Source organism: Salvia hispanica, chromosome 6, assembly GCF_029641045.1.
Source record: "Salvia hispanica isolate PSC_SH4W2 chromosome 6, Shi_PSC_v1, whole genome shotgun sequence".
NCBI lineage: Eukaryota > Viridiplantae > Streptophyta > Magnoliopsida > Lamiales > Lamiaceae > Salvia > Salvia hispanica.
Window position 1 is genome coordinate 31,795,965 of NC_142697.1, and position 23,102 is coordinate 31,819,066.

At 37.5% G+C, this 23,102-nt stretch overlaps 1 protein-coding gene and 1 pseudogene across 2 annotated transcripts; one reads left to right on the top strand and one right to left on the bottom strand.

The window, feature by feature from the left end:
• Window positions 1-10,274: 10,274 nt before the first annotated feature.
• LOC125207232 (zinc ion binding protein) lies at window positions 10,275-15,012 on the bottom strand. 2 transcript variants are annotated; one of them, XM_048106487.2, is made up of 7 exons: window positions 13,266-15,008; window positions 12,492-12,547; window positions 11,531-11,803; window positions 11,197-11,433; window positions 10,938-11,057; window positions 10,726-10,854; window positions 10,275-10,596 (listed from the first exon to the last, which is right to left on the bottom strand). In XM_048106487.2, the coding sequence occupies exons 1-7, from the start codon at window positions 14,959-14,961 to the stop codon at window positions 10,579-10,581; spliced, it is 2,529 nt and encodes an 842-aa protein (XP_047962444.1). In that variant the 5' UTR covers window positions 14,962-15,008; the 3' UTR covers window positions 10,275-10,578. The 2 variants fall into 2 exon arrangements, 1 of the variants encoding a protein (XP_047962444.1); XR_007173930.2 differs by lacking the exons at window positions 10,275-10,596; window positions 10,726-10,854 and having other exon boundaries at window positions 11,197-11,368; window positions 13,266-15,012.
• Window positions 15,013-16,758: 1,746 nt separating this feature from the next.
• On the top strand, window positions 16,759-18,809 carry LOC125204523 (putative receptor-like protein kinase At1g11050 pseudogene; annotated as a pseudogene).
• Window positions 18,810-23,102: the final 4,293 nt, after the last annotated feature.

Below are 23,102 nucleotides of genomic sequence, written 5' to 3' on the forward strand. Positions count from 1 at the left end.
CTTTTAAGTAAAACCCCGTGATCACTCAACTGTGGCATTGACAATTAAAGATAGAACTATTTTTGGCAATGTGCCCACTGAGTATATCAAATACTCAGCCCTGCATGTTATTTTCAAATGTGCAGGTTGAACGTGGACGAGCAGGCGAAGGTGTTGGGACAAGCATTTTAAATAAGTAGTTAGGTAGCCCAAAGTAGCATGTCTTCATACGTGCTATTTTGTCTTGGACTCTTCCGCTGCAAATCTAGAGTTATGTGCTAGAAAGCTATGAACTAAATCTTGATACTCTGAACACGTTTTGACTATGTACCCATATGCCTTTGATACTATTGATTTAAGTGATTTCATCCTTTTTATGTTGTCCCTTGATTATTGAGAATTGTTTAGTCGCGAAATAGCTACGCTCACTAGCACTAGAGAGTTGTGGTCGTGACACGATAATTTCGGCTTGGGTTCGGGTACCCTACTAATAATATTAATACTCCCCTGTCCCATAAAAATATAAGACTGTTTCATTTTTTAATGTCTCATAAAAATTATTCATTTCTATTTTTAAATTTTTTTTTTTTAGTGAGGTGAGTCTCATTCTCCATTAACATACTCCAATCAGAGGTGGCCAAACCCAACCGGACCGGCGGTTAACCGGCGTGTCGGAACCGGAATCGGACGACGGTTCCGGTTCGAAATCCGGTTTAGGGTTTATAACGGGCCGGTTACGGTTCAAAAAATATGAAACCGGAACCGGCGGTTAACCGGGAAAATGTAGCCGTCGCCGGTAGGTTCCTATGGTTGCAGGCGTAGGGCTGAAAAAGGTTGGAAAACCGCCGGTTTGTGTCGGAAAACCGCCGGTTTGTGTCGGAAAACCGCCGGTTTCTGACACAAAACCGCCGGTTCCCGACGATTTAGGGCTAGGGTTGCAGGCGTAGGCGTAGGGGTTGCAACGTAGGGTCTGAAAAGGTGTCGGAAACCGCTGGTTTTCGGTCAGAAACCAGCAGTTTTCTGACACAAACCGGCGGTTTTCGACCATTTTCAAATTTTGAAATTCAAATTTTTTTTTTTTTAATATCAGATTTTTCCCCCATTATTCATCTATAAATGCCCCCTTCTTCATCACTTCTACTCACCTCATTCTTGTGTTAACAAGTACTACCTCCGTCCCCCAAAATTTGCTACACTTTGACCTGACACGGGTTTTAAGAAATGTAATGGAAAGTGAGTTGAAAAAGTTGGTGGGATGTGGGTCCTACTTTTAAAGTATTAGTTTTATAATAGAATGTGAGTATGAATTAGTTAGTGGAATATGAGGTCCACTACCAAAAATGGTAAAAGTGAAGTGTATCAAATTCTCTTGGACGGACCGAAATAGTAAACTATATCAAATTTTCAGGGACGCAGGTAGTATTTCTCTCTCAATCTCCAATTCTCTATTCTCTACCTCATACTCTCAATTTGCTCTCTACTTGTTTACCTAAGTTGTTCATCAATTTTCATAATTTGCTCTTCATATTAGTTACAACTTGTTCAACTACGTTATTATAAAAAAAATATGTCTTCTTCTCGTGGTGGTGGTGACCGTGATCGACGGGGCAAAGGAATTGTCGAAGATCAATCTACCCGTCCGAAAAAATCACGACGACCTACTCGTCGAGAAATTTTGGAAGAGGTTTCCCATGCTGAGGCTGTTCTCTTACAAGTAAGTTATAAAATATTTTGCATATTAATTTTTTATACATAACTTAATAAGTTTGAGTTCATGATTTTTCTATGTTCATCTTCGAAATTCTAATTCGTACATATACTACTATTTGTAGATGGAAGAAGATCGTCGTGCAGCTGCAGCCATTGCACTAGCCCAATTGGGTGGTCATGGCGCGGTTGGCGCCAAATCCGATGCTAGGTCGGGTGATAATTACATGTCGGTCGATGATTAAGAAATTGATGACGTTAATGTTAATCTGACCGATGATAATGAGGACAGTGACGGTGACCACGAAAATGAGGAAATGCCCCCCTTCCCTTCACAAGACGGCCGCGGAGAAAAATCTAAATATAAATCTGATATATTTGTGAAACATTTCAAAAAGGTTCCCAATAGTGTCTTCCGCTGATGAAGTGCCGATATTTTTTATGGCATATTGTAACTACTGCACCAAAAAATACAAATTCAAGAAGTCCGGGGTGATATGACTCTCTCATCCGTCACATGCAGAAGATTCATCCCGAACTATATGGGCATAGCGCTAGCCAAACCCAACTCAACTTCCAAAGTGCGAGTGCCCATGGCTTTGCCTCCGGTTCGTCTCAAACAGGTACGCCGTCCTCCGCTCTTTTAAGATATGATCATAAGCATACTACTGATGTTATGGCTAAATTTGCTGTCATGCATCATCTTCCTTTTAGTATTTATGATAATCAAGATTACGAAGATTCGATGAAAGAGTGTTATAATTTGAACTCAAAAAGACTACCTAGAACTAGTATTCAACGATCTACCAAAAATCAATTTTCTGAAATGAAAAAAGATTTATCACGATATTTGAATAACTTGGGACACAAAGTGAATATTTGTTCTGATGTATGGACTGATGCTTTCCAAAAGCATGCATGCATGGGAATTACGGTTCACTTTATGGACAATAGTTGGTCTTTAAACAAACGTTTAATTGCTTTTAGAGATTTTCCTACACCACACACTGCAAATGCAATTGCTTTTTAAATTATTCAAGTTTTGAATGAATATCAATTATGTCATATTTTGAACTTATGTGTACAAGATGCGCTTTCTTTATGGCAAAAGCATGTTGATCCTATTAGAAATGCAGTTAGAGCGATCCATTTCAAGCTTGGCAAGGCTTGGAAAAAATATTGCCGTAACAGGAACATCAGGTATACAACTTTTATAATGGATGTGTCTACTAGATGGAACTCTACATATGATTGCCTCAATTCTACTTTGGAGCATAAAGATGCTTTGTGCGATTTTTTTAGAACTAATCCCTATGGTGATATAGTTCTTACGCCTAATTGTTGGGACCAAAGCATGAGTTTATGTCAATTGTTTAAAGCTTTCAAATGTGCGACCGTTGAATTATCGGGTGTTTACTATTGCACATCTGTTCGCGTGTTAGAGCATTGCATGTATATAGCACTTGGTTTTAAAAATTGCATGAAAAATGCTAGATCTCGTGAGTTAATGTGTGTTTTATTTTATATGATTGAAAAATGGTTGAAGTATTTTAGTGAAATTCCAACTGTGTTTTTAATTGCTAAGTGTTTGGATCCGAAATGGAAATTATCTGGCACAACCAAGATCTTAGATTTCTATTATCAAAATTTGCGTTCTATTGATCTTAGTCAACTACAAAATTTGTCTTATGATGATGATGAAACCTCGAGAGTTTTTGAACTAACCATTCCTAATAGATCACTTGTTCAAGCTCAATTTGAAAGTAGTTTGCGTACTCTCTTTGCCGAATATGAAGAAAAGTATAACCATACCCACCAAATTCGTCCACGTACACAACTTGCTCCTCAACAGCAGCAATATGGCGGTTTTGGTTTTGCTTATGATGACCCCGATGCTCAATCACAATTAGCCGACTTATACGGCTACGGCACAGGCTCAAGCTCAAGGCACACCTCAATGGGATCGGTAAGCGAGTTGGATTTTTATTTGGAAGCACGCCACCATACTTTTAGTGATGTAGGTCCTACACCCGCCCAAATCAACGTCCTAGAGTGGTGGGGAACACACGAGAAAGATTATCCCATACTCGCGTCAATGGCTAAGGAGATCTTTGCAGTCCCGGCTTCCACCGTAGCCGTCGAGTCCGCTTTCAGTGTTGGAGCATGTGTCTTGGACGTGAGAAGAAGCAAACTCTCCACGAGAAATATGAAAGTTGTGATGTTACTTGATGATTGGGGAAAAGCTGCAAAGAGAGCGCAAGAACAAGATTGGGATGCTTGTAAAGAGAGTGAGGAAACCTTCACCGACACCGAGGATGAAGGTGAAGAATGAAGGCCAACCGTCGTCAACCGCCAACCAACAAGGTAAGCAAGGTAAGAGAACTACGTGGACTTTGATTCCTCAATGCAATTGAGCATTAAGGATACGTAGGCATCTCAACTTAAATTTTAAATTTAAGTTGAGTTCAAGTCCTTTTCCTTTTATTTTTTTTTCTAATTGTTTCAACTTTACTTTTAATATGTTTTTTGTAAATTGTAATTTTGTATTTAAATTTTAAATTTAAGTGTATAGTTGTATTGTTGTATTTTGTAACTTGTAAGTTGTAACTTGTAATTGTATTGTAGAAATTTATATTCAAAGTTTCAAATCAATAAAATTGCAATTCTTTATCGTTATCAATTCTCTTTGGATTTTACTATACAATTTAAAAGTTATAACTATAAGATTTAAATAAAAAATAAAAAATAAGAACCGGAACCCAACCGAACCGGAACCGCCAGAACCGCTGAAAAACCAGCGGTTAGTAACCGGAACCGGAATCGGCGGTAACCGGCCATTAAACCGGAACCGGATAACCGGTATCCGGGCCGGTTACGGTTCAAGCATTCGACGAACCGGAACCGGCGGTTTTTGAACCGTGGCCATGTCTGACTCCAATAACTTTTTCTTTCCATTTCTCTCATACTTTATCAATTATACATTAAAACTCATGACGTCCCAAATGTCTCTATTTTTGTGGGATTGAGGGAGTATTATTTTTATAATGTAAATCAGATTTAAATCATGTGAAACGAGTTTTTATCGTCAAAATTAGGTTAAAAAAATCAGATTTAATGAATATCATATTTCAATCATGTAAATCTAAGTTTAATAATGTAATATCAGATATTAATCATATAAATAAAATTTTTGTCATCATTGCATCAACCAAATACACTCGATTTGAATTAGACCTTATTGGATTCTATGGTTGAGCAAATATGGACCATATACATACAATTAATTCGTTACCCCTTACATTAATTAAATCTAATAATAAATTGAGTTGTGATATTAGAATATACTATAATTTCATCTATATTTTAATCATATGGGACAACTGCGAAATGTACACAATTTATTGTTTAATTTGTTATTTTTAACAATTATGGAATTGATCAGAAATATATCAAATATTATTAGTTTGGTTATTAGTTGAATGTATGTCTCATTTTTATATATTAACTTCATAATAAAATACGAGTAAAATTACTTAATGAATTGTTGGCTCCATTAACAAAAATAGTCACAAATAAATGTGACACACATTAGCAAATGGATCGAAAAGAAAATTAGTAGTATCAAGTAATGACAGATTAAGGGAATACTATATATAAAGAAAAAATATATCGGGAGAGAGGAGAAAATTATTTATATGATTTTCAAAATAGGAAATAGTATAACGCAATATATCTAATTTACAGCTATTAAGTAAATCTGATAATAAATTGAGTCGTGATATTTGAATATATGGACTATATATAGACTCATTGCAGTGAACAATTCAAGCCGACTTCTTCTCTCTCCCATAACATCAACCTTTCTAATCTAATCTCCAGGTTAGCATTATCATACAAATTTTGACTATAGGTCGCCAGGTCGGTAACTGTGATAATTCATCAACTCAGTATATTAAAATGTCAACACAATAACATGAGTATATCAAGTTTTTGTTTTTTTGTGTTGACATTTATATATTAAATGTTAACACAAAGATATAGTTGACATACTCATGTTATTGTGGTGATATTATGAGTTGACAAGTTATCAAAGTTATCAAATTAAACTTGATTACAACCGTTTAACTACATTACTCTTACAATTCCCTTTAAAGTGAAAATAAATAAATTTATTTGGACCACTAAACCCAAAAATAGATGGTCTAGATTGATTATGAAAATGCATCATTGTTGGCCCAGATAATATCAATATCAGTTTTCAAAAATGACATTCTGAGTCGCAAGATATGATAATTTTGTTGACCGAAAATGATACATTACGAATGAAAAATGATTAACAGTGTGTTTGGTTGTTTTAAATCAAAATGACATTCTGAGTTATAAGAACTAATAATTTTGCTAATTGAAATTATACATTTTGAATGATGAGTGGTATTGTGTTCATGTGTTGTTTGGTTGTTAAAATAAAAAAAAATGACATTTTCAGTGGTAAGAAATTATAATTATATTGATTGAGAATGATATATTTTATGAAAAATGATATTGTGTTGCATTGTTATTTAAATAAAAAATGACATTCTGAGTGGTAAAAATGACATGGAAATGAATAAAATCATGTTTTCATTAGTCCGTATGCATTACATCATTTTTGCATAGTTTTTGTTTACCCTATGGGCATGTTTGATAAATTGGTAATGCCTAGATATAGATAATTATATGACTATTTTCAAGTGTTCGGTATCATAGTTAGCTAATCATGTAAGCATGTGTTATATCTCTACGGCCCATCCGAGCCCGCAGTCTTTTGCTCAAAATACAAGGATATGTATCCCACAAATTTGGTAGGATAGCATTTCTGCATCATTTCTTGTCTACCAAACAACAAGGACAAAACTCTTATTTGAGCTTATCTTGACACGAAGCCCGCATTTCTTATCTTACTTTGCAAATCTTTTTATATCTCATCCTTATTATCAAACGAGTCCTATATATATATAATGTAATATTATCATCTTTACCTATTAAAAATATCATTCTCTCTTTTGAATTTGATGAAAAATGATAATCAAATTAGAAAATAAAAATAAAATAAGTGAGGATTATTAACATGATTTTATGTGAATCCACATTTTTAAGTTGAATGTGATGGGTAAGAGTAATTTAACCGTAACACATACTCGTTCATCCCTAAAAATTATGAATTAGTATTTTGATTTTAGTCCGTTAATTAAAATTATGAAATTTCTAAATTAGAAAATATTTGAATTTAATTGTGATGCTAATTTTTGGCTTATTGCGACATCAGGTTGAAATCATGATACCAAAAAAGCAAACGCCTCATTTCTCCCACGCATAATTAACCATGTCTGGAAATAGTTGCTTTGTGTAATTAACCACAGATTTGGTACAGTATAATCACAACCTACCTTGAAATGTGTATGTTAATATCTGATTTTATTTTTCTTCAACGGTTAAAAACTGATGCAATTTGGACTCTGTCAAATGTAGCACTTGCTACTTCTACGAATCTTGCCAGCTCTGAGTTTGTGGCATGTCAAGATTCCGAGAAGAGGGTCCTAATCCTCAGCGAAGTTTACTCATACTCAACTTTGCACTATGCTTATATTGTTCTAGTACACGTTGATTCTAGATTCTGAGCAACCTAGTCTTTTTGTATTTCATGATTGAAATTGTAGTTTGCTCCCCCCCGGTGGTACAGGCGATCCCTTCCGGTAGCAAACTACAATTTCAATCATGAAACGCAAGAAAAACTATGTTGCTCAAAATCTGGAATCAATGTGTACTAGAACAATATAAGCATAGTGCAAAGCTGAGTATGAATAAACTTCGCTGAGATTAGGATCCTCTTCTCTGCATCTTGATATGCCACAAACTCAGGGGTGACAAGATTCATAGAAGTAGCAAGTGCTACATCTGACAGAGTCCAAATTGCATCAGTTTTTAACAGTTGGAGAAACATAAAAATCAGATATTAACTTACACATTTCAAGATAGGTGGTAATTATACTATACCAAAGTGGTTAACACAAAGCAACTATTACCAGAGATAGCATACAATGCACACAGTGGATAAAAGTCGATTGAATGATCCTGCAGAAATACAAAAAAAAGTTGCTTCAGAATCTCAAAAATATTGTACTAATTGAAAGCAAGTAAAAAGTAAAGAAGCCAACCAGATAAAGAATAGGAACAGAATCCAAACTTCCATATCTTGCATTGACTCGTCCAACAATTTCATCAACTTGTCTCTTAAGATTTTTATCTTTAAACACCAAAAGGAAAAACACATCAATCACTAGGCAAAATAAATCTTGTGTCGAATGAAACGAATCAACTACCACAAGCCCATACATATTGGAACATCACTTGTTCATGGCACACCAATCTGAAGCAATGCCACTTTATCACGCCAGTATTTGTTTTTCTCCAGAAATTTTTCAAATGAGTTTCTGGATTTCAGGAAATTCTATAGCCCGCGTGAACCTTTCCGAATCAATCCCTGTTGAACACTGTGGCCGAGATCATCATGAGAGCGTGTAGTCAAGCAAGATTTACTGTAAAATTGGGAACACGGAGACATGAGGACGAGGACTTACCACAGTTACACGAGTAACTCTACCTTGATGCTCGATAGCTTCCAGAGTGCCTTGAACTCCGAGAATGCTAGTGCAAGCACTCACAAAATTTTTTTAGCAAAATCATGTGTATGGAATCTGGAAAAAAAAAACGTGAGTAAGCAAATTTATTACGTATATATCTTCACACAAAGAAACTGGCGAAAAAAAAAAGTATTACCCCAAGGAATCAGCCATCAGAACTGCGCGTAGCTAATGTCTGTAAATGTTGGTGTTGGGAGCAGATTGAACTAAATGGTGGCTTTGTGTTTGTGTTTGAAATCACAAAAGGCTCACTGGAATGAAGTTTGGTACATATTGCTATACTTGGCTGGTGATGCTAATTCTATGATTCCCTAAGTGATGAGGCTTCTATGAGGGTAGTGGTGTGGTGTGTGAATATTGGGTGTGGAAAAGTGGGGAGGAGGAAAAGGAGGGGTTGTGGCTGTTTAAATAGCCTTCAAAGTTGGCACCTTCTTGTATACTGTGCTTCCTATTTTGGGCTAAACTTTGTTTGATCTTGTCTACTGCCATTGTCCTCTTATAGGTTCCTAAATGAGCTCACAATCTTCATCTTTTTTGTCTATTTTGAAAATTTCCCATCCAGCCATCATCTTACTTATTTGAATAATGCCTGTACTCTTATGACTTTATTGGACTTTCTTCTCATCCCCTTTTATTGATTGTTTTGGCAGGTTGCAGGGATGCTCTCTTGGAGCTTTGTGAAGGAAGAAGAAAGGAGAGGAAAAAGGAGGATGTTGCTTTGAGTAGTCTTTGCAAACTCAGGTTAGTAGTGGCTGTATGCAACATTATTTTGTAGCCTAATCTTCACAAATTAGACTATCGTGTCAGTAGTAGAGCATTTTTACTAACCTTTTCGGCAAGAGCTGCCGTGAGCGCCTTCTGCCCGGCCTCGTCTGGCACGTTCACTCCCGCCCAACCAATCCATCTTGAGTCAATCTCCTCCACCCCTGCAATTAAAAAAAATAGAAGCAGCACGAAATAATTAAAAAGGAACAACACTCTGTTGGGATAAACGATCGATCGATGAAAATCAAGCAAGAAATGGTTCGGCAGAAGGGATGTGATGTTTTATTATGATCACACTACAGAAATGGGAACAATAAAATGAAAAATTACAATACAATCTCTTATTTCTTCTCTTCCTCTCTCTGTTTCTGTTTGGTTAACATGTTGCAGAATGACCTTTCAGCTCTTTATACTGATCATGGAACGGGACTTCGTGCACGAGCCATATGCTCACATTCAACAAACACAATAAAATTTAAAAACTCACCCATATGGCCGCTAACTAGGCCGCCTGCGCTTCTCTCAAACGACCACGAATCCAAGCCCTGCAGCTCTTTGCAGACACAGGCAGCCTATTGGCAACCACAAGCAACCTCTGTTTGCTTGGTGAGTTGCCTTTGAACCTGTTGCGAAACATATTGCCGGAGATGGGATTCGAGAGAGATCAACAAGAGAATGTTATTGTTAGCAATGTTCAGTCCTGTATGAGTCCTGAATTTATAAAACTGTCACAATGCAATCTGTAATTTTATTTACTTAATCGGGTATTAAATCACGCGTTTATAGTTAAATTTAAATCTATAATTTGTAAAATGAATTTAGAGAACCAAGTGTTGTTTGCTGTCGTTTGAGTGTTGTAATATATATTGGGTGAAATCTAATTTGATATTTTCTTACATGGTTTTAGTGATTACATTTTTTATAATATCAAAAGACTATTTTAGATCACAATACACGATAAAAGTGTACTCGTTCGCCTCTATTTACAATCAAATTCAGTTTCCCCTAATTATTTTTGAAATCAAACAATGTACACAAATATATTGATTAGTAATTTTTTTGAAAACATGTTATGATGACACCTATTCAATAGTATTGTGACTCAATGCAAAGAAATAGAAAAGAGAAAAGCAAGTAGAATAATTGGTCTACAAAATAATAAGATAATATAATTAAATAACACAATTTAGTAAAAAATAAATGAATTTAAGTGATCTAAAATGGTGATAATATAAATCAGTGAGAGCTACAACACAAACAAAAAAAATATAACGGGCCAATAATATAGACTATAGAGAAGCCTAAATTTGATTAAAAGTCTAATAGTTCATCCCAATAACTAAAGAATAAATATTATCTACAGTTAATCAGACTAATAATACTAGTTTAAATACCGATGTATAGAAACCACGAGATCGATGAACAAAGACGATCGGCCAAGCCCTTGCTACACTCCATAGTAGACCTGGTTTGTCACAAGTTGCAGCACTTAATACAAAAACATCATATATATGCAGATTTTACTCGATTCAAAAAATTCAAAATTTGATTTTCTCTTATCAAAACTGATCATAGCAATCAACAGAAAGGGTACCTTTATAATTCTATCGGCTTGGCCAACGAATAGCTTCCCATGCCGATACAACAGAAACGTTATCGGGGAGTTGCAAGTGATAGCCCCTAGAGGCACGACGTCCACCCCGTCCCCAGCTTCGGACACTTGCTACAAATCATTTCATATTCACACATCACAAATCAAATACTACTATTTACACTACAAATTCACAGAATCTGAAGAAATCAAACCTGCACATTGATTTTCTTGTCCCAGCCCCCGCTAAATAGACATCCCCCGTTTGTTGCGACTGAGAACACAGAACCTTCGTGACTACGTGTCGACTTCACAAGGACATCATCATGCCATATCTGGAACAAGAAAATGTACTTGCCTTGTCAGATTGACAATGTAGGTGTAACGAAAAAAACTGACCAAGATAAGACAAAAAGTGCATTGAAACGTTTAGACACAAGATATCATATGATAGAAAAACAAGACGAGCTTTACCTCTATGTTACCGTTGTCATGACCAACAAACAGAAAATTGTGACCAGCAGAAAGAGACGACACTGGTACTACGTTTCCAAGTTTATCTTCACCTAATACCGTTAGAGGACTGTGATCACCAAGAGACCATAATCGAACAGTCCCATCCCAGCTTCCACTGTATAGAATGCCGCTGCAAACGATAAGTGATGAGACTACTGACTTGTGACCGCTCATAGCACAAACAAAGCTATGATCCTGAACAATTCAGAAACACCGTGGATTTCAGTTCACGCACCCAAAATTGGACTTATAGTTACATATATGGCGACAGTAAGCGAGCATGTTCGAATACCTGCAGCGACCATGCTTTTACTAATCTGTCTCCACTTCCGGTGTAGAGATAGTCAGTGCCAGAATTTGCCATTGCATGAATGCCACTATAGCGCCAATCCTTATTCTCGTGCAACTTATTCATTGGCACTTCGGAAAAGGGAAAAGTAGCACCCCAGATGCATATAACACCTTCGTTATCACCACTGATGCACAATTGTTGTTCACCATCCACAAAAATAACAGACATAACTTTATGTTCATGACCTTTAAACGAGTGAACATGAGTGAAGTCCTGAGATTAATCCAAGAAATTATTATAAGCCATGTATACGGCATCAAGAATAATAGACAAAAAAAGAAAATTCACAATCAACCACATCATGCATACATCGAGGTAAATAAGACATAGTATTATCTACTTGTTTTTACATCTGCTCTGTGAAACTACAGCTCTATAATACTCCCTCCGTTCCCTCATAGTTGAGGCGGAACTTTTCGGCACGGAGTTTAAGAAATGAATGTTGAGTGTGTTAAATAAATAGATAAAAAAGTAAGAAACAGAAAAAGGTAGAGAGAATAAAGTAAAAAGTGAATAAAGTAGAGAGAATAAAGTAAGAGAGAGTAAAGTAAGAAAGAGGAAAAAGTTACTATATATGGAAATGACTCAACTATGAGGGAACTTCCCGAAATGGAAAAATGACTCAACTATGAAGGAACGGAGGGAGTACTATTATACTGAACTAATTCTAGAATGATATTATTAACTATAATGAGAAAATTTTACTGTGAGGTCATATAGGTAATAGTTAACCAGGCACCAAAATTTCGACCCTCAAGCTTTTATCAGAGATGAAGTTTTCCAATGGTAAATGATTAAAAAGTGGCTATTTTTGCCAAGGAATTGGTCTCAGAAGTGAAAATATGGCCTAAGCTTTTTTTTAACAGCTTAATTCTGTGAAGAGTTAATTTGAACTGTGTACCTCCAGAGACCATACACTGACTATCTTATCGTACGAGGAGCTGAAGAGGAAGCCCCCTACACAAAAGACAGAACATACATAAAGATTCAATCTTACACATGCATATATAGCTAAAATTGAGAAAAACGGGGACAACAAAGACAAATAGGTACATGATTCCCTTTAAAGCACATGAATAAGCGAACTATTGTCATAGGTGGTCAGTGCCTGAATCCGGATTAATTTGATCAGAACATCCAGGACTTGTTTATATAATTCAACCATGAAAAAGTCTCATTTATCAATTAGCATTGTGTATAATCCAAATATTTGAAGCATATTTGTATGGACTTAGTATCAGCCTTCCCTTTTCAGGTGAGATCAACCAAGCAAGGTCACAAACTGGAGACTACTATTCGAAACATATCCCCAAATCAAAAGAAACAGACGATGGTCAGACCCTATTTAAATCACAGTAAGAAGCTATACTCTTTATGAGATTTTCAAGGGTGGGAGCACATGGGAATTCCAATGATCTGAATCTGATCGAAGCAGCAACACAAGCGTTCTTCAGTATATAGATAAACATGTCCTAGCAGGTTGCAACATGAATCTAAACATCAATTTGATAGTGTATAATTGCATGTGTTTGTGAGTATGTGGTTGTACGTTATACTTGTGTTACCCATTGTAGCGATTGAAAACTATCATTCTTCGTGGCTGCAGAAACCAAAACAAATACTTTGCAAATAATGATAAAACAATAGGCACTTTTAGAGAATGGGAAAGCGATACCTCCGATAGCTAATCCTGTGATGAAACCAAGATGACCTTTCATCTCTAGACATTTGAAATCACCACGAGTGATGCCATCAACTACATCTCCTTCAACCTTCAATCTCGCATCATCTCTCTCAGCCTCTTCTTCTCCCTTCGAACCATGGTCCTTTTCATCAACCATGAGGCCTACATCACCTAGTACTATATAACCACCCGATTCTTGATTCTTGTGCTCATTTTTCAAGGTGAATCCAATATCACACTGAGGTTTAATAACCAACCCCCTCAAGCATTTCCATAGCTCAGTTGCAAGAGGCCGATGACCAGGTTCTAACCCCAGACATCTGCACAAAACATCCTGCAACGAAGCAAAATCCGATCCCAGTCTGCTCTTCAATAACGCAGAAACTTTCCCCATCCAGGCTAGGTACAAACCATCAAAATCACAAACCTTTTCGTCTTTAACAGCATTAACCACAGAATGCAAGAAAGACTCCATTTCTTTCTCAAAAGAACTTCCAACAAGAACACAAACCAGCAAAGAGGCAAGTGACCAAACATCTGAAACAGGACCGACTTTAGACACATTTCGCGAATCCAACTCAAACCCCGCCCCCACAAATAACTGCAACAACACCTCAGGACTAAGAAACACAGAGTTTTGCTCCAAGAACATATCTTTCAAACCAAATTCCACATTCTTACCCACTCTCCTACCGCTTTTCAAAACCTCGCTTAAATCTACACACACCCGACCAAAATCATCGAAACCAAGATAATTCAAACTCAGGTAACCAACAGTTAGCCCCTCCAAATGCAAGCGCATCAAAATCTCACATATCTCCAAACCAACCACTCCCCAAAAACTAATTTCATCAGCAATAAGCCTCTCCTCTTCATCCTTCCTTCTCTTGGAAACACAATCAATAAATATAGACGAAGCAAGCTTCTGGCAAACAATGTACACGCTCTTATCCTCCTCGTTACACCAAAACCCAAAGGCCTTCCCCACATTACTCACTCTAAAACAAGCTTTAAAAATAACCCCCAATTTATCTCTCTCATCTTCTCTCATCCCCCACAAAACAGTCAGAATTCTCGACTCATAGCTTGGCTTGATTATCTCAGAATCAACCTCACCTGCCATAAAAATCCCAACTTTAATCAGACCCACATGATCATTCTCTCTCAAAACACACCCCATCACACGATCACTCTCAAAACACCTCAAAACCCTTCCATCCAAAACCCCACCATAACTATCCAGAGGCGTTCCTCCAATCAAAATACAGTCTTTTGGGAGTATCCATCTCCCCCATTTGCAATAGAAATCATAAGGCCACGGCTTCAAAACAGAGGGAGATGAAACCGATTCTGCGCCTTTGAAATCGGGAGGAATTGGCGTCTTCTCCTCGAGGGGGCGGCTGCGTTGGAGGATGGAGGAGAAGTACAGGAGGTCGAGGTTCTTGGGAAGAGAAGAGAGGGAATTTGGTAATTTGAGGAGGAGGGTGCATACGGTGCAGCGGATGGTGTTGGAAAATGGGCGTGGGAGAAGCTTTAGGCAGCCTTCGCAGGTTGTGTGGCCGCAGCTGAGGACGCGCGGGATTGCTGTGGTGGCGTCGTATAGCTGTAGACATACCGGGCACTCCGGCGGCTCCACCGCCTCCACGGCGGGCTGCGCCGGCGGATCATTGACTTGCATATTATGCATAAATAAATATCAGAATATTTTGAAAATTTGATTGAAAACTTACTCTGTTTTTATCGTCCCTGTTTACGATTTTGCCCTTGGGATTTACTATGCGTTTTTAGTATTAGTAAAATATTTATGTCGGTTTTATCTCGTTTCACTTTGTGGCGACATCCTCAGACAAAATTTTGACTCTATGTTGATTGCCGATGCTCGGGCCGGAGACACCAACAAAGGGTGTGTAATGATTTCCGACTCCTCAATCAAATACTTTTTGTTGTATGGTTAGGTCATAGTGGAAGCCGCATTCTTCCCTTTCCTTATTTCGAAGGGGCTTATTGCACCCCCAACAAATGAAAGTGATTGTGGTTTGGCCCTATCAACAGATAATAACATGGTGTGTAATCCTTCTCCATATTCCAACTCCCCTAATCATTCAAATCTCAACCCTTGACAATATTGATTGAAACTCTGTTGTGCATTTTGGTACTAACTCTATCCATAATTAAATTACTTATTTTGCTATTTTGATGTGTGCATAATTAAATTATCCATATAACTTTTTTCATTTATTGTAAGAGGTGCCAACATTCCAATAACTCATTATTCTCGCATTCTATTGTCACGTTCCACTACCTTTTTTAATTTATTTTTTCACATAATCATATAATTTTATAAAACGTGTACTAAGTCAAAGTGAGTCAATTAATCGTGGATGTATGAAGTATTATTGAAATCATGATTATTGTGATCTAGTGTTTTTGATAATAGAATTTGATGGATGAATTTGAAGGTGAATTATAAGAATATTTATAAGTGAAAAAAGAAAAAGGCCAATCCCGCAAACTAATCGAGAATCAACACCGCGGTAGCCGCTCTCCCCACACGTCTAAAATTTTTCATTCACAATCCAAAATGTTTGAGTTGGGAATGATAGCTAAAAAACTCTTGTTCACAATCAAAATATTAGCGATTTGTGAATAATATGGTAAAAACATTCGGTTCACGACCAATAATTTTGAATCATGAAAATAGCCTAAAACATCACTTTACAACAAAAAACATTCAATTCACAAATCATAATCAATAATTTTAAATCGTGAATAATAGCCTAAAACATTGATTTACAACAAGAATCTCGAGTTGTGAAAACCAATTCATGATGACATGGTCATCGAGATGAGAATAAGAGACCAAGTGCAACCCCACCCATACACTGGGATCAATCGGGCCTCAAAACTAGTGGCTTAACTAGAACTAGTGCTAGTACAAAACAAGTTAGCATATCCCTCCTTATTAATTGAGTAATTTTAATTTTTTTATTTCGGTTTAAGTGTCAAGACAATTGGATCATTTTTCAAGACAATTGGATATTTTTATCATACTAGAAATTTTCATTCATTATAATTTCAAGTTGTGAGTGTCACCTAAAATTCTCGTTGTGCTATCTTTTTTTTCTGAATGATAGGATAAATATGCATTGCATGAGTAATTTCTTGATTCTAAACTTTCAAAGTCCACTTTAATCTTAATTTTCCTAAAGAAGGTTGATGGCTAACTGTAGTACAAATCAACCAAACTTATTACGCCAAATCCACTCCATCTTTGAATTATTGGATTCTTACCATCAAAACATCAAAACTTGTTTTAAAAGTAGATTCGTGTGTGGAGAACATTATAAACGTGAAGTGTGCGGCTTTGACCGTTGACCGACCAATACGCACACCTTTGACTTCAAATTTAAACTCCTTTACCCAAAATGTACACTTTATCCACCGCCACTCCGCCAGCCATCTCTGATCTTAAACACTAATCCTACCAATTAAAGTATTAAACAAACATGCAAAATGCAAAAACAGAAAAAATAATGAACATTCTCTTCCTCATCTTCATCTTCATCTTCGTCTTTTCCTTCTTCAATTTCAACACAGCAGCAACCGATGCATCCTCATCATCATCATCATCATCATCATGCCCTATCAGCTTCGACTACGTTGAAACCCTCCCGTGGGACGCCTCGCTGTGCCGCGACCCGATCCAAACCAGCTGCTGCCAGACTCTACGGAGCCTCTTCGGCGTGGGCCTCGCCCAACACCTCAACCAAACCTCCCAATTCTACCTCCCCACCGCCACGGCATCCTCCTCCTGCATCGCTCAATTCGAGCGCAAAATCTCCTCCATGTCCCTCACCAGATCCCTACTCCCCCTCTGCTTCAACGACACCTCCGAGTTCGCCAACACCAACTCCTCCACCTCCTGCGCCGGGATCACCACCCTGCAGGACTGGGACCTCGAGGCGGACGAGGCCGCCCTCGTCCCCCTCGAGTCCGCATGCAGCGGCGACCTCACCGGCCTCACCCTCTGCAGCATGTGCGTCGACGCCGGCCTCAAACTCACCTCCCACCTCGTCTCCTCCCACCCAAACTCAAACTCCACCAAATGCTTCTACTTCACAGTGCTCTACGCGGCCGGCGTCATCAATGGCTTCGGACCTGATGACATCAGATCCGCCGCCTGCATTTTCGGCCTGCCTGTGTCCAGATCTGCTAGATCTGGACCGGCAAGCCACAGAACCAGAAGATTCATCTTCGGGTTCTGTGGGGGCCTAGTGGGAATCTCTGGGCTTGTGATTCTCTTCTTTATTTACAGAAAGTGGGACCGCAAGAAGAAACAGGACGTTCTTCACCGGGACTACGTATCGTCTGTGAAATCGATAGTCCTCCCCAACATCGGAGCTAAGTTTTTCGAGCTCCGAGACCTTGAGCAAGCGACGGATAAGTTCGCGAAGAGGAATCTAATCGGGCAAGGCGGATTCGGAGCTGTCTACAGAGGAACTCTGCCAGACGACAAAACAGAGGTCGCAGTGAAACAGATTTTCGAAACAGATTCTGCAGAGAGCGATGATGATTTCATAAACGAGGCTCTGATCATCAGCAAAATCCGGCACAGGAATCTTCTGCCTCTCCGTGGATTCTGTGTCGCGAGCGACAGATTCCACGGAAAGAGAAGATTCCTAGTGTATGACTACATGCCAAACGGCAGCTTAAACGATCACATATTCATCGACAACAACAACAACGATAGTTTCCTCTCGTGGCCTCAGCGCAAGAATATAATCCTCGACATAGCGAAAGGGCTTGCGTACCTCCACTACGGAATCAAGCCAACGATCTACCACCGCGATATAAAGGCCACAAACATCCTCCTTGACGCGGACATGAAGGCCAGGGTGGCCGATTTCGGGCTGGCAAAACAAAACCTAGAAGGGCAATCCCATCTCACTACGCGAGTGGCCGGGACCCACGGCTACCTAGCGCCAGAGTATGCTCTGTATGGGCAGCTGACAGAGAAGAGCGATGTGTACAGTTTTGGGATACTGATTCTCGAGATCATGAGTGGGCGGAGGGTGCTTGATGCCTCGAAGAGCGAGAGAATCTTGATCACGGACTGGGCGTGGGAGCTGGTCAAGGCCGGGAAGGCCGAGGAGGTTTTCCACGGGGGTATAAGGAGGGAAGGGCCGAAAGGAGTGATGGAGAGATTCGTGCGCGTTGGAATCCTCTGCGCGCATGTCATGGTGGCGCTTAGGCCGACCATTGAGGACGCGCTGAGGATGCTTGAAGGCGACATTGACATCCCTCGTCTGCCTGATCGCCCGTTGTCTCTCGCGCAGTTTAGCTCTTTTAGTTATGGCACAAGTACAAGTGAGGGGTCAAGAGTCTCTAATTGGAGTAACACTAGTTGAGGAGTATTTTGGATTTTTGGAATGTTTGTATTGCTTCAACATGTAAAGTAGTAGTAGTAACACACATTGTACAATATAAAGAGGAAAGCATTATATATTGAAGATTTATGCATTGAAATTTCATCTAGATTGTTTCATAGATTGAAATTTCAGAATTTTTTTCCCTTTTTATGAGTTCAATTTTTGCTATACATGATTTACAACAATATATACAAGGGCCAGGAGAGTTCAAGTTGGAGGGCTAGACTTTTAGTTACTAGTCTCACTCCATTGACACCAGAAAATCTATCATCAGAATTCTACAAATCATCAAGAATCAATAATTATACATAACATATAAAATCAACACTCTTAGCATAAGGAGAAATCAGAAATCAAAATGCTGATATAGTCATGACAAAAAGGGTCCATAAATAACATTACATGATCATAACACAGTTGGTTTTTCTAAATAATTTATGAACTTCATCACCGGAGCTAGCTCCATACTCACAAATCAAAACGAGCTTACATTCTCCATGGCACAAGTCTTGAGAGGAAGAAAGCTCGGCGTTGTAATGCATAAACTATCTAAACCTGATTTTAAACGATAAATTTCTTTAATACTATTAGTATTAGTGCGGTATAACATTGTGCCCCATATCCATTCTAACAGTATGGAACCATCTTTGAAAACTTTGATGGGGCTAAGATAAGGTAAATGATTTGAAAAATCACCCTTGTAGATTCTGTGGATGCTAAACTCTTTTGTCCATGATTTCTCATCACCATATTCCTTCAACAACCAGATATTAATCCCATAATTAGATTCGGACTCATCATCCGAACTCTCACACGCACATAAACAATCCCTCAAAACAGACAATCTCCCCAACTTGCAAGCAAAATCAAGAGGAGTAGCCGAAAATGAGCTAAAAAGTTATGTTTCAAGATCAAGGGATCGAATTCGCCAAGAGGATCCCTTACTTTCCGTCCAGTGAAGATTTCCATCTAGAAATACCGCTATCCTATTATATAGCTTCTGTGGGTTAACAAAAGCAATCTTTCTCCACAATCTAGTGCCAATAGTGTATACTTGGCAACCAATTTGATCATTCGGTGGTAGTCCTTCAATGAAAATCCTAACCACCTTATAATCGCCACTCATTTTGCTCACTCCAAATCCATATCTCTCAAAAAAAACCATCGCATGTGTAGGACGAGGAGAAAGAAGTGTGATATACTCCCGAATGACTGGATTGCATATAAAAGGTTCACTCTCAAACTTTTGCATTAAGAGCAAACCATTAGCTGAACTGAGCAGAGGTACACGAAAAGGGAAATCAAAGTTGAATATATTCCCATTGTCCTCATCACTGAGCTCATTTACAAATTCAATGATTTTGTATCGCTTTGAAACCGATTCTGGCTGGCATATGGCGAGACGAGGGACTGATTTAGACAAGTGTAACTTCACAAACTCACTCGTCGTTAACAGATCGAGCCATGGTTTACAAACCAACTTGCAGCTAATTATGGCTTGTATGCAGAGTCTAGCAAGAATATCTATTGTGATTTCTGATGGCAGATATTTGAAGAAATCTTGGCCCATTTTGGAATAATGGATAGTTTTGCACTCTTCTTGATCTTGTATCCAATTCCTTGATGAAAACAAAAAATTGTTTGAGGCTTCAACTATTATTTGATATCTAGTCTCTCAGTTAATAACCAATAACATACAAACACGACATATGACAATATATCTTGGCTCGTCTCAGTATTAACAAAAGTTATGATTATATGTCATGATTAATCCACCATTCCTATTGCTAATCCAAGTCTAGATAATTCATATTTCGACTTATCTCAGACTACTGGATATCACTATCATCTTATTTAACAAATTAAACAGCGCCATATTTTTAAATTTTAGTCGCTCTTCCAGAAAGTTGTCATTTTATATTTTTAGCAATATGGTCAATTTTTATTTGCTCTACATTTTTTTCTCTGTCTACTTTATTTTTATTCCTCTGTCCCATTAAAAATAATCCACTCCCTTTTAGTTTGTCCCCACTAAAATAATTCATTATTAAAAATAAAAACATGTTTCTCTCTACTTTATTTTTTCATCTTTTACTTTACTCTTTCTCCACTACACATAAAATAAAGTTATATAAATTTTCGTGCCGTCCAAGGAAGGGATCTCATCTTCCTTGAGGTGGAGTACTACTTTTATCCATAAAATAAATTTTTTTCTTTCTATTTTGGATTTATCAGCCACTTTTCATTCTCTTTCTATGTTATTTTACTAATTTTGTACTAAAGTTTGTCATTCACTTAAGATTATTTTTTTTGAACTTAGATAGTACCAAAAACATTCGTGTAGGTGTAATGTTTTTATAAGTAATTGAACGTAATATAATAAGAACACATGCAGAAAAATCTATGGTGTGGCTAACACTAAACCGTAACAATTCAGAGCTATTGCTTTTAAAAAAATCGTAATAAGCAAAACACATTTAGGTTCGCATTAACCGTAAAACATAAAAATATAAAATCAAATCAATTTACCTTGTGGGGATTGTGGCGGAGATGGTATTTGTCGTTTGTGTGGATTTAAGCCTTGACGCGTAGGCTTTATAATTTAGGTCTTCTTTATTAAAGAAAAATCTAGGCCAATGTAATATTGTGCTAAGATTATTTTACTAGTAATTTGTATAGATTTGATATTTAAAACTTTTACAATGGTTCAGTGTGCAATATTGAAAATATATAGGTGTGAATCACAAAAAGAATACTATGTGAAGCAATTTAGGAAGGAATATTAGTGGCTGCGTTGATTAAATGAGAGATTATTTTTCTAGTTATTATATTTTAATGAATATATGAATATTCCACTAGAGATGTATTTTTAAAATATTTCATATACAATCGTGAATAGGTTTCGAATATTTACAGCTATATATTTAGCTTTGTGTATAGCTCTTTAAAAGATTTACTTGTCAAAAAATCATTAATTGGCACACAAAATATATTGACACGTAATACTCCCTCCGTCCCACATAATTTGACCCAGTATTCGATTTTAGGCCGTCCCACATAATTTGACACACTTCACTTCTATCATTTTTGGTAGTGGACCACATATTCCACTAATTCATTCCTACTCACATTTATTATAAAACTAATACTTTAAAAGTAGGATCCACATCCCATCAACTTTTTCAACTCACTTTCCATTAGATTTCTTAAAACCCGTGCCGGAGTGTCCCAAATTATGTGGGACGGATGGAGTATGTCAGATTAGTGAATATCTTCATTATAAGTTCAGATCATGTGGTGCAATTAAAAATTGTTCTGCATCGGATTATCAATTATAAATCTAAATTTTTGCTTATCATTATGTGATCGACATATCATTTGTTTATGTATCCTATGTTGATTATGGATGATTATCAATTTAATATATGTGTGTTTTAATACTTTGTGATATATACATTGATAAGCATGGAGTTTACTTAGAAGTTGAAATATTTCTTTTAGCTATAAAGAAATGCATGGGCCGAAAATATAATGTTTAGAATTATGGATTTATGACTTTAATTGTTAAAGATACAAGTGGAAATAAGTTACTACCTTCATCCTGTTAAATGGTACAGGCAACATATTTAGAGAAGGAAGCAATAGGAGAATATGATTGTGTTGAATTGGATAGATAAATGGTACACAATATCCATGTATTTATAGGGATGTTGGTGTCCCTTGAGATCCTACAATAAATGCATTTTTGGAACTACACTATTATTGGAACAAGGGAGGCATGATAAACGTTCCAATCTTGGAACTCCGTTCTTCCTTAATGCTTCTTGGAACTCTATTTTCTTTAATGCTTCTTCTTTTCTCAACACTTCCCCTCAAATTGAGTGGTAGGATCTTCAAAACTCAATTTGGAAAGCACGTCTTCAAAGCTCCTTGAGTTGACTGCTTTAGTTAGGATGTCGGCAAGTTGATCCTCAGAGCGAACAAAAGGGAGTTCAACAATCCCATTCTCAATATTTTCTTTGATAAAGTGTCTGTCAACCTCCACATGTTTCGTTCGATCATGTTGTATTGGATTTTGTGAGATGCTTATAGCGGCTTTGTTATAACAGTACAGCTGGCACTTGCTTGGAGAGAGATTAATCTCTTTCATCAATCTCCTTAGCCATAAAATCTCGGTCAACCCACTTTTAATCCCACGAAATTCTGCTTCAGCACTCGAAAGAGCCACCACCTTCTGCTTCTTACTTCTCCATGTTACCAAGTTACCTCCAACAAAGGTAAAGTAGCCTGCTGTAGACTTCCTATCGTTCGGGTTCCCTGCCCAGTCAGCATTTGTATAACCATGAATCTCAAGATGCCCATTTTTGGCGAACAACACTCCATGTCCTGGAGTTCTCTT